The sequence below is a fragment of the Akebia trifoliata genome, chromosome 10, assembly GCF_017979445.1.
Source record: "Akebia trifoliata isolate Shusen 1 chromosome 10, ASM1797944v1, whole genome shotgun sequence".
In the NCBI taxonomy this organism is placed as follows: domain Eukaryota; kingdom Viridiplantae; phylum Streptophyta; class Magnoliopsida; order Ranunculales; family Lardizabalaceae; genus Akebia; species Akebia trifoliata.
The window spans coordinates 2,945,844-2,964,955 of record NC_141384.1 but is presented as its reverse complement, the minus strand read 5'-3'; the positions used below and the strand labels follow the sequence as shown (position 1 = coordinate 2,964,955).

Below are 19,112 nucleotides of genomic sequence, written 5' to 3'. Positions count from 1 at the left end.
GCATGAGGCCGCTTCAAAATTTTGGAGAACTCTCCTCGTGACAAAGACATGTGGCTTTTTGTATTTAATTCACAGCCAACCTTTTCATTGATATTTAGGATACTTCTTGGAAAATGCCATGTATAATCCAAAGAAAGAATTCTACCGAAATTTTGAAGTGGGATGGCTGCTTCAAAGTTTTGTCTACTACAAATAGTGATTGGAGACTACTGTTGAAATGGAAAAATCTCATGAAACTCCCCATGTTGTTTGTACAGGAACACTTAGGGCATCAAATTTTATGCTGTGTAAAGTATTTCAAACAAAAGGCAGTCTATAACTGCTCACCCAACGTTGGAAAGACTCCCAGACTGGATATTCAATCCTTCTCCACCAAATATGAAAGTATTTAAGGCCACAACAAAATTGGGGACTGGATATTTAATCCTTCGTTAACGAGTAGCCTTCACCATTTTGCCTCAATAAAGGTTTCCCAAAACATGAATCTTGAGCTGTACAAGACTATATGTAGAATCAAATGCATTCGATAAAAAGTAAGAGTAACTCCAATACATGATGAACTAAGGAAAGATAAGCTGAGATGGTTTAGACATGTTCAATGAGGCTGTTTCACCTCAATTACAAGAAATATTCAAGTTGAAAAGTCCCCCCATAAGATATGAACCACCTCTCAATAGTTTCACTAACACCAAATATTTGGGATATGGCTTTGTAGTACCAGCTCGCAGTCTTTATATTGACACGAGCATCATAACAAGATAGAAATTGAACTATTTTACTGAATGAGATTTTAGCATAAAAAAAAAACAAGCGTTCGTGTTAATTAAGAAGCAAATTGGTTACATATGCATGAAAAATAAGTACTTATATAACCAAAAGTATCTGAATAAGCACAAAAAAATGGTTTGGAATGATAGTTTTTCCTTCTCTTCCATTTTGCAAATTCACAATTATATATTTGAAAAATAAAAAAAAAAAGGAAAAAGGATGAATATATCTACAGAGGGAATCACAAATACTTTCCCATTGCCGTGATTCATCATCATCTTCTTCAAAGCCTTATCCCAAAAAATTTATGGTCATAAATTTTCCCAGTCATAGTTGCTATCCATCTACAATGGCATGAGCCTCCTGTACTTGAAGAACCACAAAAACGAACAAAATATAATGGTGCCACATGTTCCTGCAATCACAAGAACCCAATTGAATGCACTTGGCTCATTAAATAGTGTTATTGGAAAGTTCATCCCAAAGACCCCTGCCACCACGCCAAAGATTGCAACGACGAAGGTTGCAGTTGTAAGGAGCAGTTCAAATTGGATCAACTGGTTTCGAACATTATCCTGTGGACCATAAAAATAAAAATAAAAAACATTATCATGAGACCAGAGGAAGCAAACCCTTTCCTAAGTCCATTTTTAATCCTTGGCACACATTTTGTTGACATAAATACAAGGTACCCTATATCAGGGAACATCTGCTGAATCGACAAGTTGGCTACACATGCAGATGTGAGGGCTTTAGAAGATCTGACCAGGCAATTGAGAAACTATAACCACCTATATAAGCATCTTTTTAGTGACTAACAATCCAATAATATCAGATGGTTGCAATCACCCAATCAAGTCAATATTCCAAGTTAGATATCCTAGTGCCCATTCACCAACATGTGTCGTGTACTACTGGTATGCTTTTGGTAGAGATTTCCTTTGTGTGCACCACTCAATGGCTCATTTGGGTTTCCTCAACTTTTCTGGAATGTCAAAAAAGATGTATAACTGTGCTCCTTAAAAAATGATACAAACCAGCTGAATGTTGATGAAGTCTTCTGTGTCATCAATGTACTCCTTCAGCTGGAAAGAGAGGGAAAGAGAATGTGTGAGACTAATAACTAAATCTTTCCTTTTCCCCAAGATAAAATGAAAAGAAAAGAGAAGAGGTTACTCAGAGAGTGCAGTTAATACCGATGTCAGCTTGTTGAGGGTACTATCAATGACCACAAAGTATGCTTCGAGCAACATCTCCAGCTCTTCAATGTTCTCATTAGTGCTCTCTGTACTCTTCATGCTCTCATGCCTGCTCCTTGCAATGCTCAAGCACTTCTCAAGCTTCCGACCATCTGGAGGTGAAGAAACAGGAGAAACTGGAGCAGAAATAGATAGTGCACCCCCAGTTGAACCGTATCCCACCAAAGATTGATCGCCATAGAAAGATGACTCCATCCGTCTTTTCTTTTCGGTAAGATACATTTCGGCCATATCTCCATCATCATCCATTAGCTGCTCTATCTCATCCCTAACCTACACAAAGTCTTAAAAGAGTTTAAGAAGCTTGTTGGCATCTATTAGAATAAGTGAGAGAAGGATGAAATGTGGAAAACCTTCTGAACTCTCCGAGTTAAGGCAACAAGTCTGCTCTTCAATCGACGCACACGTTCCAGATTTAAGGTACTGATCTTTGATGTCAGCTCATCCAATAAAGGGTACGCTTCAATTTCTAAATCTGCTGCCTGATTAACATAGGAGAATTTCAAATAGCCATTGAGTCACTAATTAAGAGAGTGGCATTGCTCATGCAAAGTGCTTTAATTAGTGAGTAGATAATCAAACAAACTATGCAATCTTTCAGAATAGTTAAGTACTTGGGAGCCACCAAGAGAGAGATGTAGTAAAGGGCAGGAGAACCATGAAGAAAATGCCCATAACAATAGCAAAAGTGAGATTTTACTATAAAGACTAAAATTGTAAATTACTATTAAAAATAAAGAATCCGTATGGCTCTTAAAGTGATACATGTGATCTGATGTTCATTGGATTATTCGTGGTGCAGATTCTTTACATTCATGGTAAATAAAAAAGAGTTTTCAATTTTGCCCAAAAAGCACATGGAAGCAAATTTAGCAAAATATGTATCACATTATAGAGTCATCTAATCCACTATATGTCTTCACTCTGATGCATGTCAGAGCCCTCAGAGATCCATCATCATCATCAAAACCAGAGCTAAACAGTTGGTTCCCCATCCAACCACCATAGGTGGAATTGTATTGATTTTTCGTGTTATCTTTTAACAATTTGATCTTGCAATTTCTTTCTTGCCAGAGCTAAACACCAGTATAGCTCCCTGAATGAGCTTTGTTGGAAGTGGGAAGATAACCAAAAAAAAAGTGGTCATGCTTTGGGCCTCACATATACTTATCCAGCTTCATTTTCTGTAATAATCAATATAAGATGAAACATTCATCTGGTCATCCTCGTTAACCCCAAAAATGGCATGAGAATATCTTCTCTCTTCCATGCCCTGAGTTGCTCTAACCTTTTCCCACCAGGTCCTAATCATTAACAGTGCCTTTCCTATTTAAGGGAACCCTGAAATAATAGAAAGATGCTTATCAAGGTGAAACTATCGTAGAAATGTAACATCCACTCCACATGGTCTTCAAAAGACTAATCCATTACCACAATGCCTTCTTGAATCTTTGGGTAGGCTACTTTATCAGTGTAGAATTGTCAATGTACGTAACAGGTTACAATCAAAGAATTTTGCTGGTATATTGAAAATCATCAATGTAGTAATAGCAATGAAAGGTTTAGGAAATTATGGAATGGATCAAAAGGACATGTCCATTGTTTTCCAGCTCCATAATTTCCGCAGGGCAGGGATCTAATATTTCATTAAGTGACAAACTATGGAATGCAAATAGGCAAAATGTAGCTGCTCAATTAGATCCCATATTGATGTAATCTCAATCTCATTTCACAAGTTTGTATTCTGTGTCAAAAAAATGTCCAAAATGCCTTAATTTTGGTACCTTATATAACTTATCAATCAGTTGCCCGCAACAAGACTAAGATGACGCAATTCAAACATAATTTGAGTTGCCTAATATTAAAATAAAAAATAAAAAATAAAAAAAAAACAGAAAAACATAATTTGAGTGAAGGTCAAATACAAACACGATGCAAAATTATGACAGTGTTACTAGTTTGGTTTTAAGAGCCATGCATCTATTTTCTAATACTTTTTTATCTTGTAAATTTTATCTTTAGTCGTGCTAAGTTTAGGAATGGGGTGATCTAAGACCATTAGGAAGGTTCAGGAAATGGGTGCATACTCTTTGATTCTACACTTTGGATGTATACTGTACCAAATTCTTTTGTTTTGCTCAAGATGCGACTCTTCTTTACGATGGTCCTACTCGTTTGGTATTTTCTAGGATGGTACAAGTGCAACTCCATTTTAGAAGCCCCTTAATTTTCTGAACTATTTTGTTCAGCCCTTGAAAACTAGACACCTCATCTCTTATGGTCATAAATACTTGTTTCATGAGTTGATCACACCAAATATTTCCTCATGGGATATTCTTTCTAACAATTCGATTCTCTTTCTTCCTTTTATGGACCCATAATATTTTCTCCAAAAGGAAAAGGTTCTTGTGGGCAAGCCTCCCTTTTGGGGTGTGTGGGGTATTTGGAAAGAGAGTAAGGGTCTTCTAGGGAGAGGAAAAGACTCCTCATGAGGTCACCCTGGAGATTTTGGGTCTTCTACTCTTGTGGGGTAAGCAGAGTAAAGAGTTTGAAGGAGCCTTTTTCGAAGACTTTGTTTTTAAGTGGGATGCTCTATGTCATGAGTAGCTCAGTTGGGGGTCGAGCAGTTTGTTGCTCAGTTTTCGAGTTTTCTTTTCTTTTCTTTCATTGTTTCTTGCTTTGCTTATATAGGGCCCACCTCAGTCTCTTCCCCACCTTTTTAGTCTTAATAAAATCTTATACTTATCCCAAAAAAAAAAGAAATAGTCCCACCAACAAATCATCTTGATTAATTATTCTAACCATGGGATTTGAGAAATTGTCATCAAGGACTAGAAACCCTAATGTTTAGGTAACGCCAAATATAGCCGCACAGATTGCGTGATGTACCATTGTATGGTATATATCATACATCGATAAACAAGAGTATAATAATAAATTTGTACATATTTCCAAGAAATATACTGAAATATTTCAATTTCCACATGGGTCAACAAAATTCATTTTGCGAAGTAATTCAGTGAACAGTAAATTTTGACATGAATAATCAGAGATAATGGACTTAAAAATAACTGTGTTGATGTTTGTCGTTTCTTAAAAGATCACCTACAGGTATCATCGTTGTCCTTAATTATGTCAAGTTATTACTAGAAGTGATAAGTATAGGTCTTGAAAAGTCGAAGAAACAACATACTATATGTTTTGACATGGTAATGAACCATTATCAGATTGATGGCTGAATATTAAAAGATAACTGCTATTGGCACACCAAATTTTACTTATTATACCCCATTTCTTAAATTATATATCACACCCCAATTAAAGATTAAAACACACTCTTCAAACATTACAATGGTTTGGCTCAAATTATAATCTCAACATTACAAAACATTTAACACTAGATCAAACAATTTCAATAGTTTTCTACAATTATGATTAGCCCACATAAAATCAAAATCTAGCCAAAAAAAAAAAAGAGCTGCTATTGGCACCCCAACTTTTACTTATTAAACCCCACTTAACATATATAAAAAAATAAGTCAATGGTTGAGAATAAGTAAAAAATGGAGTGCCAACAGAAACTCTCTATTATTTTTTTAGATTATTACTATTAGTTAGATTTAGGATTTTACATGGGTCTAATCCTAATTGTAAACAACTGTTGAAGTTGTTTCTAAGAGTTATAAGGCTTATATTTAAATATAAACTTGAACCAAACTTTTGCAATGTTTGAATGGTGTTTGTAAATCTTTAATTTAATTAGGGTGTGATAAATAATTAAAGAAATTGGGGTGTAATAAGTAAAAGTTAGGGTGCCAATTGCAGCTCTAAAAAAAGAGAGAGCTTCTATTGGCACCCCAACTTTTACTTATTCTCAACCATTCATTAATTTTCTTGAGATATTTACGAAAACATGCACGACTTTTTGTTCTTATATAAAGGGTAAAATCGGTATTTCATCAAGACCCTACACACGTCCTGATGAAGGCATGAGCTGAAGAGCAGAATAGCAACTGCTGAGAGCAGGTGGTACTCGGAGCAGGCCAATAATCCAGTCCAGCCCAGTAGAAGGGCAGAACATGGATAGAGGTTTGCCCTGCTGGCGAGAAAGACTAAGTTAAGATATTCGCACAATCCCTTACCGCGCGTATTAAACTCCCAGATTCTAGGAGAAATCCCAAGAATCCTGGAGCACGATAAGGAAGGTTCCAATTCAATTTGGGATCCCCCATGATCAAATCTTGAATAAAGGGGAAACCCTGATCCTAGGGAGAAGATATATATTGAAGGGATGACCCCCCATAACTGGAGATCTTTTCGGGCTCCCTCTCAATTCGAGTGAACATCTATTAATCCTTTCTACAACTATAACTTGATCGTCGGATTGCAGGTACCACACCCGTGCCATCACGGAGGAGCAAAGAGTACTTTTTCATAGCAACAGAGCAGAGTAACTAGAGGTAAAACTCAAATTTGCTTCTACAGTTCTAATTACGGTTTCAATATAGTGTTCACTTTATTTACGAAAACATGCATGCCATACATTGTTCACTTTTAAAATCTATGAACTCGTAAGTTTAAAAGTGACGAACGCACAAGTTTGTAGACACGTAAAAAGTGAATAGGGTACCACGTGCATGTTTTGGGAAATAAAATGAACAATGTACCCAAACCGGAATTTCGGCATATACAGTGCACCATTTAGAGATTCACCCTATTTTCTTTATTTTTAATTGGGGTGTAATAAGTAGAAGTTGGGGTGCCAATAGCATCTCTCTATTAAAAAGGATTAAAGATTCTACTACCCTTATTGCCCTAAGTTTCAGTTTGCAAGTTTTTCTCTTAAATTGCAAAATTTCTGATTTTTCTCATAAGCATTATGATAAACTAATTTCAATTTCCGATTTTTGTCATTAGCATTATGATAGACTAATTTCAATTTCTGATTTTTATCATAAGCATCATTATCAATCATGAATAAATTCAATTAAGATAAAATCAAATCAATAAGAAATTACAAAAGAAAATAATGAACCCTAGAATTAAGTGTTCTTCTTTTCGAACCTGAGTATCAAGAAATGTACAAGCAGTCTCCAACGCCACTTCAAGTGCCCTAAACTCAAATGGCAGATAATCAGGCGACGAGCTCCCAAACATGTTATCGAAACCTCCCCTATTACTTCCTCTCCATCGCATCGAATCAGAACCGTCCGAGTGCCAAACCTCCCCAACTCCAGAAGATGTCAATCGTCTCTGCAACTCCACCACATACTTCAACACATAACTATCGAGAGAATTCAACAACAAGACCTCATCTGCTTTGATTATGCATCGAATCTGCTCTAGATTTACTACAATTGCTTTCTCTCTACCGAGGATCGTGGAGGGGTATACGAAGAGGGGATCGAGGAGGCGAAGGTCTCGGGCTGGGAGGTCGCATCGACGCATCATGGTGAACTTATCGACCTCTAGAATCTGAGAATTTCCAGATGAATCGACTCGAATCCATGATCGAAGCCCTTGGCCACGCTTTTTTAGCCCTAGAAAGTCGGTTGCTTGGAAAAGAGGGCGTCCGGATCCAGAAGGACGAGAAGCTGATTCTCTAAGGTTTATAGAAGATAAAGGCCTTGGAGGAAGTAAGCGTTCTTTGAGGTCCGCCATTAATGGCGAGCTTCCAAGTCTGCCACAAGAGAGAGAGAGAGAGAGAACGGTTTGTAACTAAAGTTTTCCTCACTTCATAAGTTTTCCTCACTTCATCATCTGAGACAGTTAGACAGAGAGGGGAAGCTTAACGAGACCGTAAATAAAATGGGCCGGGCCAACCACACACTTTAATGGACTAGGCAATTTAAGCCTGACCCGTGACTACAGGCTACAGCGGACGTGGGAGTGGGCCTATTTTATAAAAACATTTTAGTGAATATTTGAACTAACCGATATTTTTAAACTGCTGACATGCTCCTTGACCATGGTCCTCTCTAATAGGTTAATGAAAAATGACCTAAAAGCCATCATCCTAAACATTAAAATAAAAAAGGTAAGACTTTGTTTGGGCCATATGGGCTGTCAAGTTGACCACAAGACAAAATTTCAAAAAAATGTCATCTTTTTTACTCGATCAAAGGCTTTGAACATGGATGGTCACCAAAATTTAGAGCACAAATCCAATGGTGAAAATTTATATTGTCTCATTTTTTTATTTTTATTTTTAAAATTCTTAAATTTTTGTGTTCTACATCCATTTGGCATCTAATCACATTTTTGGATGTCACATGGTTTTCTATAAGTGATTAAGGCGAGCTTGAAAACAATGGATTGAGGTTAAGCAGTTTGAAAATAATTTTCCATTTTGATTGAAGAGATTGAAGACTATTGGTTTCGAAAAAAGAAAAGAAAAAAACATCAATTCTTGGTAACAAGATGGGGTGGGGGAATTTTGTTCAGGCTGGGCCATTTGAACTTGATTTGGGCCAGACTTCAAAAGGCAAGGCCCATGCCTACCTGAACTTACCCAGACCAGGCTGGACCGCAGGCTCAAAGGTCAAATTTGCATCCTTGCTTGGACCTAAGGCATTTTATTGCCTAGATTGGAGCCGCCCAAACAAAAATCCATTTGGGTACGGTGCGAGGCGGGTGCACAGGGCTGCAACTTGGGCGGACTAACCCTAACACAACCCGATTGATGGGCGAGCCTGGGTTGGGTTATATGGAAAATGAGTTGAGGTTCCGGGCAACCCGACTCAAGCCAAACCCGGTGCTATATATTTACATATAAATATTTTTATTTATTTTAAATAGAAAATATTAGTTTAATCTTCTTAGATGTATTTGTAAAATTAAGGAAAAATTTTATAATATCAAAATTAATAGATTTGGAGGTTGTGTGTAAGTTTATTTACTAGTAATTTTATTTTTTTTTATTGCATTTATTTTTTAAGATATAAAATAAAATTTAAAATTTATGTGTTGATTAAAATGAAATTAGATTGCTCAATGAGCCCAACCCTTCCAAAGCGCCCAAAATTACCTAACTTGGGCTAACCCGAGCTCAATCCGGTTTTAGAAGCTCAATCTCGGGTTGAGTTTGGGTTAATGAGCTCTAACCCAATGGTCGTGTTGAGTTGAGCTCGGGTTGAGCTTGGGTTGACCCTCCAACCTTTTTACTTGTCTCACCCACTTAAATTTTATTTTTTAATTAATAGTTAAATTACTCATCATACTCACTTAAAAAAGATACTAACTTTTTGTTTAGTAGGAAGCTACTAAAAAATTTCATTGAGACTCAGTAAGATCCTACTAAAGCTACTTGAAAAGGAGGGGAGCTATTTGCACCTACTTTTTTGCTTGTCACACCCACTTAAATTCTATTTTCTAATAAATGGTGAAATTACTCACCATACCTACTTGAAAAAAAAAAAAAGTCTGACTTTTTATTTGTTAGGAAGATATCGAAAATTTTCATTGAGACTTGGTAAAATGCTATTAAATCTACTTGAAATGACTTGATAAAAACTTAGAGATTGTAATATTGTAAGAACATACTAAATCCTTTTAGGTAGATTCGATAAATTCCTACTGAATTTGTGTTGGAGAATTCGATACTAACTTGTCGAATGAAACTTCATTTGATTTTTTGTTTTTACTACTAAGATTTTCTAACAACTCCTAGATTAGGAGTTGATGTTTTCATGATCATTGCTAATATATTTTGCAAGCTCCCAAGGTATTACTTCTTGTCCCACGAAATCCTTGTTGAAACCCTAGTTGAAGCTTGCATAAATGCAAAGAAGTATGAGAAAGAGGGAGAGGCGAATATGTGTGTGTGTGTGTGTGTGTGAGAGAGAGAGAGAGAGAGAGAGAGAGAGAGAAAGGAAGAGTTCTTAAACTAAGTTTTCGAGCTATAAACTATTTAAATCGCGTCATAGGTCCAAGGCCTTAGTTGGGACTCTTGTTCTCCATTTGCAATATTACTCTAGATTATACATATCTCAAGAACTATGAGATCAAAACATGCAAGCACGCCAGCGACAATTGCTAATAAGCCAACTTTATCTCACCATGACATGCAAGAGTCAATTACCTCTTAGGGTGTGTTTGGATTGAGAGAACTGGAGAGAAGACAAACTCATTAAGAGAAGGTAAGAGAAGAGAAGAGAAACTCAATTTCTATTCCCCATGTTTAGATTGACAGGAGAGAACTTAGGACAACTTTGAAATTTCAAAATATCTTAAAAGAGATCTAGGGATAGGGTTGGCATTATAAAATATTTTAAAAGGATTTCTTTTCATTTCTCTCATCTTCTCTCCTCTTTTGGAGAGAAAGAAAACCCCCATTTTTTTTTTCTCTCCTCTTCTCTTCATTTCTCTCTATCCAAATACGGCCTTAATGTGAATCAAAAAGCAGTGGAAGAAAGGAATTTCAATTCAAATGCAAACTTGTTTATGTTTCATCATAAGATACTATTTAAAAAGGAAGTCCATACACACATACCAAACCACTGTGATCCCTGGACCACTTAAAACACCAACTTATTACTTATTACTTATAGACACAGACCCCCAACTTTTAAACAACTTATATAACACTTAGAGAGCTAAAGTTGATGATGAACCATGGGACTTATGGATCAAAAGAGAAAAACAACAAAATGGTACAATCAAAGTTCTAAGATGCATGAACCCTATCGAACAAAATACTTATGTACAATGCTAAACATACACTAGTTCTATAGTTTTAGGAAACACCAACAATTGTCACACACAAAAAAAAAAAAAAAACAGAGAAGTTTAGGAAAAAATATGAAAAAAAAACTATGATCTAACTCATAGGGGAAGAGATGCTTCTGTTATTATGTAACCCGTAATTATTATAATGGTGAAAGGAAATCTTATAATTATTCTATTTTTTCTGTTATTTATTTATTTTTGCTAAGCAAATAATGAGATTTATTATAAGAGTGATTTCTACAAAATGATCTTCTAGCATATAAGAAATCACAATGATTTTGAACTTCCTCTCCTGCCAACATATCCGCAATCAGATATCCTAATTAGTGTTAAATGGGTCAACTTGGTGACTTAGTTTTAAGCATAGTTTTGAAACTCGACTTGAATCTCCATCTAGTCGAATCAAATTTATATATATTTAAAATATATTTTTAGTATTATATATTGGATAACAATATTTATTTTTGTCAACAAAAATATTATTTTGAAGAGAAATAACTTGGTCAAATTTCTTACTTGACTTGATACATTTTTTATTTGACTTGGCCAAGTTTATCAGTTAGACTTGATGAATTTTTCAAATTGACTCAATGCATTGGTTCCATCGGGTTTTGGACCAAGTCAATTTGGTCAAGTTTCGGGTGGATTCCATGAGTTTCAAAACTACGATTCTCAGTTAAACATGTTTTAATTACTAAAGTAGTTAGTAGGTCACATTTAAGCTGTCCACAGCCCACACCCAAAAAAGTAGAATATATAACCAATACTACATATCTTAATGAAAAATGCAAACCATATTCAACATTTAAAAAAAAAAATGTAACCCCAAAACCAAAACCCTAGAATTTGAATTTTCCTCAATTACTCTTTATCGAACACGGTCCCCAAAGTTAAACCTGTTTTAATTACTAGATTAAGCAGTTAGTAGGCCATATCTAGGCTGTCCACACCCAAAAGAGTAGGATATGTATAATCAATATTACATATTTTTATTAAAATAGCGTGCTACACCGACATCCTACAGCGTTGTTTGTACAGAGAATCATTGATTTTTCTCAAGTGTACAACACTCGTTCTCAAGGGAAAACATCTATGGTTCTATGCTCACCACCATGTCAACAGTTCGGGGGGCAATGTTGTAGGAAGTCAATGTAGCATTTCTCACCACCCGTAATTTCTCTAGATCTATTTCTTGAATGGCGACATGAAGAGTGAGAGGATCCTGTACTAGCTTAGCTTGTGAGGAGTTGAGTTGCAACCCTCTTCCCACACTCAAGATTATGCCATGTGTGGCACGCTCTTTGGCTCACTAGCTCATCAATGTAAGGTTGTCAATGGATCCGAACATACCCAAGAGCCATGTCAATCTTTACCAGTTCGTAGGTCTATGATATCATCACCTAAAGATTTTCCAACTAAACTAGGCGGCACCTACTAGTTTTTCTACTCTTGCTAGACTTACACATAAATCAGTCTCATTGTTGATATTTTTTATGGGTCTTCTTTGTTTTTTTTATTTATTTATAGATCTTCAATGTTCAACATGTACTTTCTTTCTAATTAGCATTGTAATCAACCTTTGTTGTACATAACCAAATTATCTAAATTGAAAAATAGTTCATCGGTTATTAATTTCTAACCAGTAGATGCTATCCTTTATTTATAGATTCGTGATCTAGAACGGTGTTTTGTTCCTATAACAACGTTAGGTGTTTACGTGCAGGGGCGGAGCTAGTAAGGAGTTGGTGGGGGCAATTGCCCCACAAAACTTTGAGACACCCTTATATTTTCAATTAATTACATGCCTCATTTGTCCTCACTCCCTCACCTCTCTCCCCATTTGCCCCCACACCCCTCACCCCTCACCTCCCTCCAATTTTGCCCTCCCCCTCCCTCCCTTTCAATTTTTTGTTGATGACATTGTCGTTTGACCAGACCTCCTCATATACTAATTGGAAATAACCTAAATATCATTTTCTTCAACTTTTAACCAAAAACCTCTGAATTTCTCTCTAAAACCATCCATCTTCATGTTCTTCAACTATACAACTAACCATACTTTGCCCCCACAACAAGAAAATCCTTGCTCTGCCCCTGTCTACTTTGCACATTTTTATTAGAGTTCAAACTCATCAAACTGCACTTCTTGGTTAAGAGCCCTAGGTGTTTAAAACTCCAACAAAAACATGCCATGCAGACACCTTACCTTTACTGAATGAGATTTTAGCATCATAAATATTTTTTTAAAATAAGTGTTTGTCTTGATTAAAAAGCAAATTGGTTACATATCCATGAAAACTAAGTAGTACGTATAAACTGGTTTTGAATGATAGTTTTCCTTCTCTTCCATTTTGCAAATTCACAATTATATAAAAATTAAAAAAAAAAAGGAAAAACGGTCGAATATATCTACAGAGGGAATCACAAATACTTTCCCATTGCCATGATTCATCATCATCATCTTCAAAGCCTTATCCCAAAAAATTTATGGTCATAAATTTTCCCGGTCATAGTTGCTATCCACTTACAATGGCATGAGCCTCCTGTACTTCAAGTACCACAAAAATGAACAAAATATAATGGTGCCACATAATCCTGCAATCACAAGAACCCACTTGAATGCACTTGGCTCATGAAATAGTGGTATTGGAAAGTCCATCCCAAAAACCCCTGCCACCACCTCAAAGATTGCAATGACGAAGTTTGCAATTGTAAGGAGCAGTGCAAATTGGATCAACTGGTTTCGAACATTATCCAGTGGACCATAAAAATAAAAATAAAACATTATCATGAGACCAGAGGAAGCAAACCCATTCCTAAGTCCATTTTTAATCCTTGGTACACATTTTGTTGACGTAAATACAAGGTACTCTGTATCAAGGAACATCTGCTGAATCGATAGGTTGGCTACACATGCAGATGTGAGGGTTTTAGAAGATCTGACCAGGCAATTGAGAAACTACAATCACCTATATAAGCATCTTTTTAGAGACTGACAATCCAATAATTCAGATGGTTGCAATCACCCAATAAAGTCAATGTTCCAAGTTAGATCTCCTAGGAAAAACCCATTTGAGTGGGGTACCCATTCACCAACTTGTGTGGTGTACTAGTGGTATGCTCTTGGTAGAGATTTCCTTCATGTGCACCACTCGATGGCTCATTTGGGTTTCCTCAACTTCTCTGGAATGTCAAAAAAGATGTATAACTGTGCTCCTTAAAAAAAATGATACAAACCAGCTGAATGTTGATGAAGTCTTCTGTGTCATCAACATACTCCTTCAGCTGGAAAGAAGAAAAGAGAATGTGTGAGACTAATAACTAAATCATTCCTTTTCCCCAAGATAAAATGAAAAGAAAAGAGAAAAAGTTACTCAGAGAGTGCAGTTAATACCGATGTCAGCTTGTTGAGTGTACTATCAATGACCACAAAGTATGCTTCGAGCAACATCTCCAGCTCTTCAATGCTCTCATTAGTGCTCTCATGCCTGCTCCTTGCAATGCTCAAGCACTTCTTAAGCTTCCGACCATCTGGAGGTGAAGAAACAGGAGAAACTGGAGCAGAAATAGATAGTGCACCCCCAGTTGAACTGTATCCCACCAAAGATTGATCGCCATAGAAAGATGACTCCATCCGTCTTTTCTTTTCGGTAAGATACATTTCGGCCATATCTCCATCATCATCCATTAGCTGCTCTATCCCATCCCTAACCTACACACAAAGTTTTAAAAGAATTTAAGAAGCTTGTTGGCATCTATTAGAATAAAAAAGAGAAGGATGAAATATGGAAAACCTTCTGAACTCTCCGAGTTAAGGCAACAAGTCTGCTCTTCAATTGACGCACACGTTCCAGATTTAAGGTACTGATCTTTGATGTCAGCTCATCCAATAAAGGGTACGCTTCATTTTCTAAATCTTCTGCCTGATTAACATAGGAGAATTTCAAATAGTCCTTGAGTCACTAATTAAGAGAGTGGAATTGCTCATGCAAAATGCTTTAATTAGTGAGTAGATAATCAAACAAACTATACAATCTTTCAGAATAGTTAAGTACTTGGGAGCCACCAAGAGAGAGATGTAGTAAAGGGCAGGAGAACCATGAATAAAATGCGCATAACAATAGTAAAAGTGTGATTTTACCATAAAGACTAAAATTGTAAATTACTATTAAAAATAAAAAAATCTGTAAGGCTCTTAAAGTGATACATGTGATCTGATGTTCATTGGATTATTCGTGGTGCAGATTCATTACATTCATGGTACATAAAAAAGAGTTTTCAACTTTGCCCAGAAAGCACATGGAAGCAAATTTAGCAAAATATGTATCACATAATTGGTTCCCCATCCAACCACCATAGGTGGAATTGTTTTGATTTTTCGTATTATCTTTTAACAATTTGATCTTGCAATTTCTTTCTTGCCAGAGCTAAACACCAGTACAGCTCCCTGAATGAGCTTTGTTGGAAGTGGGAAGATTAACAAACAAAAAAAGTGGTCGTGCTTTGGGCCTCACATATACTTTTCCAGCTTCATTTCTGTAATAATCAATATACGATGAAACATTCATCGGGTCATCGTCGTTAACCCCAAAAATGGCATAGCTTCTCTCTTCCATGCCCTGAGTTGCTCTAACCTTTTCCCACCAGGTCCTAATCATTAACAGTGCCTTTCCTATTTAAGGGAACCCTGGAATAATAGAAAGATGCTTATCAAGGTGAAACTATCGTGGAAATGTAACATCCACTCCACATGGTCTTCAGGTTACAATCAAAGAATTTTGCTGGTGTATTGAAAATCATCAATGTAGTAATAGAAATGAAAGGTTTAGGAAATTATGGAATGCAATTAGGCAAAATGTAGCTGCTCTATTAGATCCCATATTGATGTAATCTCAATCTCATTTCACAAGTTTGTATTCTGTGTCAAGAAAAAAGTCCAAAATGCCTTAATTTTGGTACCTTACATAGCTTATCAATCAAGACTAAGATGATGCAATTCAAACATAATTTGAGTTGCCTATTTTTTTAAAAAAAAAAAACAGAAAAAGATAATTTGAGTGAAGGTCAAATACAAACAAGATGCAAAATTATGACAGTGTTACTAGTTTGGTTTTAAGAGTCATGCATCTATTTTCTAAAACTTCTTTACCTTGTAAATTTTATCTTTAGTCGTGCTAAGTTTAGGAATCGGGTGATCAAAGACCATTAGGAAGGTTCAGGAATGCGTACATACTCGTTGATTCTACACGTTTGATGTATACTGTACCAAATTCTTTTGTTTTGCTCAAGACGCAACTCTTCTTTATGATGTTCCTACTCCACGTTTGGTATTTTCTAGGATGGTACAAGTGCAACTCCATTTTAGAAGCCCCTTAATTTTCTGAACTATTTTATTAAGCCCTTGAAAACTAGACACCTAATCTCATATGCTCATAAATACTTAGTCTCATGTGTTGATCACACCAAATATTTCCTCATGGGATGTTCTTTCTAACAATTCGGTTTTCTCTTTCTTCCATTTATTCTGGACCCATGATATTTTCTTCAAAAGGAAAAGGTTCTTGTGGGCAATCCTCCCTTTTGGGGTGTGTATGGGATTTGGTAAGGGTTTTCCAGGGAGAGGAAAAGACTCCTCATGAGGTCACCTTGGAGATTTTGGGTCTTCTCTTCTTGTGGAGTAAGCAGAGTAGAGAGTTTGAAGGAGCATTTTTCGAAGATTTTGTCATGAGTAGTTCAGTTGTGGGGTTGAGCAGCTTGTTGCTCAGTTTTGGAGTGTACTCTGTTCTTTTCTTTTGTTTCATTGTTGCTTGCTTTGCTTATATAGAGCCCACCTCAGTCTCTTCCCCACCTTTTTAGTCTTAATAAAATCTTATACCCCAAAAAAAAGAAAGAAAAGAAATAGTCACTACAACAAATCATCTTGATTAATTATTCTAACCATGGGATTTGAGAAATTATCATCAAGGACTAGAAACCCTAATGTTTTGGTAACGCCAAATATAGCGATGGCGTGATGTATCATTGTATGGTATATATCATACATCGATAAACAAGAGCATAATAATAAATTCGTACATATTTCCAAGAAATATACTGAAATATTTCAATTTCCACGTGAGTCAACAAAATTCATTTTGAGATGTAATTCAGTGAACAGTAAATTTTGACATGAATAATCAGAGACAGTGGACTTCAAAATAGCTGTGTTGATGTTTTGTTGGTTCTTAAAAGATCACCTAAAGGTATCATCCTTGTCCTTATTTATGTCAAGTGGCATAGGCATTACTAGAAGTGATAAGTATAGGTCTTGAAAAGTCGAAGAAACAACATACTATATGTTTTGACATGGTAATGAAACCATTATCAGATTGATGGTTGAATATTAAAAGATAACTATTATTGGCACTGCAACTTTTACTTATTACACCCCAATTTCTTAAATTATATATCACACTCCAATTAAAGATTAAAACACACCCTTCAAACATTACAATGGTTTGATTTATATGGGCTTAAAATCCTAATTGTAAACAACTGTTGAAATTGTTTCAAAGAGTTATAAGGCTTATGCTGAAATAAAAACTTGAATTAAATTTTTGTAATATTTGAATGGTGTTTTTAAATCTTTAATTTAATTAGGGTATGATAAATAATTAAAGAAAATGGGGTGTAATAAGTAAAAAGTTAATGTGCCAATTGTAGCTCTAAAAAAAAAAAAGAAAAAAAGAGAACTTCTATTGGCACCCCAACTTTTACTTATTTTCAATCATTCATTTATTATCTTAAATTTATTTTCTTAAGATGTTAACGAAAACGTGGACGACTTTTGTTCTTGTAAAGGGTAAAATGGGTATTTCATCAAGACCTTACACGTGTGTCGTGACGAACGCATGAGCTGAAGAGCAGAACAGCAACTGGTAAGAGCAGGTGGTACTCACTCGGGGCAGGCCAATAATCCAGTCCAACCCAGTAGAAAGGGCAGAACATGGATAGCGGTTTGCCCCGTTGACGAGGAAGACCAAGTTAATATATTCGCACGATCCCTTAACGTGCGTATTATTAAACTCCGAGATTCAGTTTGGGAGTAGGATTAAGGAAGGTTACAAGATCAGGATTTGATCATGGGGGATCCCAAACTGAATTGTACAAGCAGTCTCCAACGCCACTTCAAGTGCCCTAAACTCAAATGGAAGACAATCAGGCGACGAGCTCCCAAACATGTTATCGAAACCTCCCCTATTATTTCCTCTCCATCGCATCGAATCAGAACCGTCCGAGTGCCAAACCTCCCCAACTCCAGAAGAAGTCAATCGTCTCTGCAACTCCATCACATACTTCAACACATAACTATTGAGAGAATTCAACAACAAGACCTCATCTGCTTTGATTATGCATCGAATCTGCTCTAGATTTACTACAATTGCTTTCTCTCTACCGAGGATTGTGGAGGGGTATACGAAGAGGGGATCGAGGAGGCGATGGTCTCGGGCTGGGAGGTCGCAGCTACGCATCATGGTGAACTTGTCGACCTCTAGAATCTGAGAATTTCCCGATGAATCGACTCGAATCCAGGATCGAAGGCCTTGGCCACGCTTTTGTAGCCCTAGAAAGTCAGTTCCTTGGAAAAGAGGGCGTCCGGATCCAGAAGGACGAGAAACTGATTCTCTAAGGTTTGTAGCAGATAAAGACCTTTGAGGAAGTGAGCATTTTTTGAGGTCCGCCATTAATGGCGAGCTTTCGAGTCTGCAACAAGAGAGAGAGAGAGAGAGAGAGAGAGAGAACGGTTTGTAACTAAAGTTTCCCTCACTTCCATCATCTGAGTGACTGAGACAGATAGAGAGGGGGAGCTTAATGAGACCGTAAATAACCTGGGCCTGGCCAACTACCACTTTAATGGACCGAGCAGTTTGAGCCTGACCCGTGAGTACAGGCTACACAGAGGTGGAAGTGGGCCTATTTTACAAAAAAACATTTAAGGTTTTTGTACATAGCCCTCTACATTTTGATGAATATTTGATCTAACCCATATTTTTAAATTGTTGACATGCTCCTTGACCATGGTCCTCTCTAATGGGGTAATGAAAAATGACCTAAAAGCCATCATCTTAAACATTTAAAAAAAAATTATTTTCCCAAATTTTAAAAAAAATTATTTTCCCGAATTTAAAAAAAAAATGGTAAGACTTGTTTGGGCCATATTGGCTGCTAAGTTGACTGCATGAAAAAATTTCAAAAAATGTCATTTTTTTTTACTTGATCAAAGACTTTGAACATGGATAGTCACTGTAAAGGGAAATAATTGCGCATTACCCTAAGTTGTACACGTGTTCAAGCCAATTAAGTGGTACCAAACACAGA

At 36.3% G+C, this 19,112-nt stretch overlaps 2 protein-coding genes across 2 annotated transcripts; both read right to left on the bottom strand.

The window, feature by feature from the left end:
• Positions 1-844: 844 nt before the first annotated feature.
• LOC147392748 (magnesium transporter MRS2-1-like) lies at positions 845-7,760 on the bottom strand. The gene is made up of 5 exons (XM_086455803.1): positions 7,092-7,760; positions 2,381-2,509; positions 1,965-2,300; positions 1,806-1,853; positions 845-1,343 (listed from the first exon to the last, which is right to left on the bottom strand). The coding sequence occupies exons 1-5, from the start codon at positions 7,686-7,688 to the stop codon at positions 1,113-1,115; spliced, it is 1,341 nt and encodes a 446-aa protein (XP_086311929.1). The 5' UTR covers positions 7,689-7,760; the 3' UTR covers positions 845-1,112.
• A 5,402-nt stretch (positions 7,761-13,162) lies between these two features.
• Positions 13,163-18,685, bottom strand: LOC147392747 (magnesium transporter MRS2-1-like). The gene is made up of 5 exons (XM_086456776.1): positions 17,897-18,685; positions 14,549-14,704; positions 14,149-14,466; positions 13,996-14,039; positions 13,163-13,513 (listed from the first exon to the last, which is right to left on the bottom strand). Exons 1-5 carry the CDS (start codon positions 18,476-18,478, stop codon positions 13,279-13,281), a joined length of 1,335 nt encoding a protein of 444 aa, XP_086312902.1. The 5' UTR covers positions 18,479-18,685; the 3' UTR covers positions 13,163-13,278.
• Between the last annotated feature and the right edge of the window lie 427 nt (positions 18,686-19,112).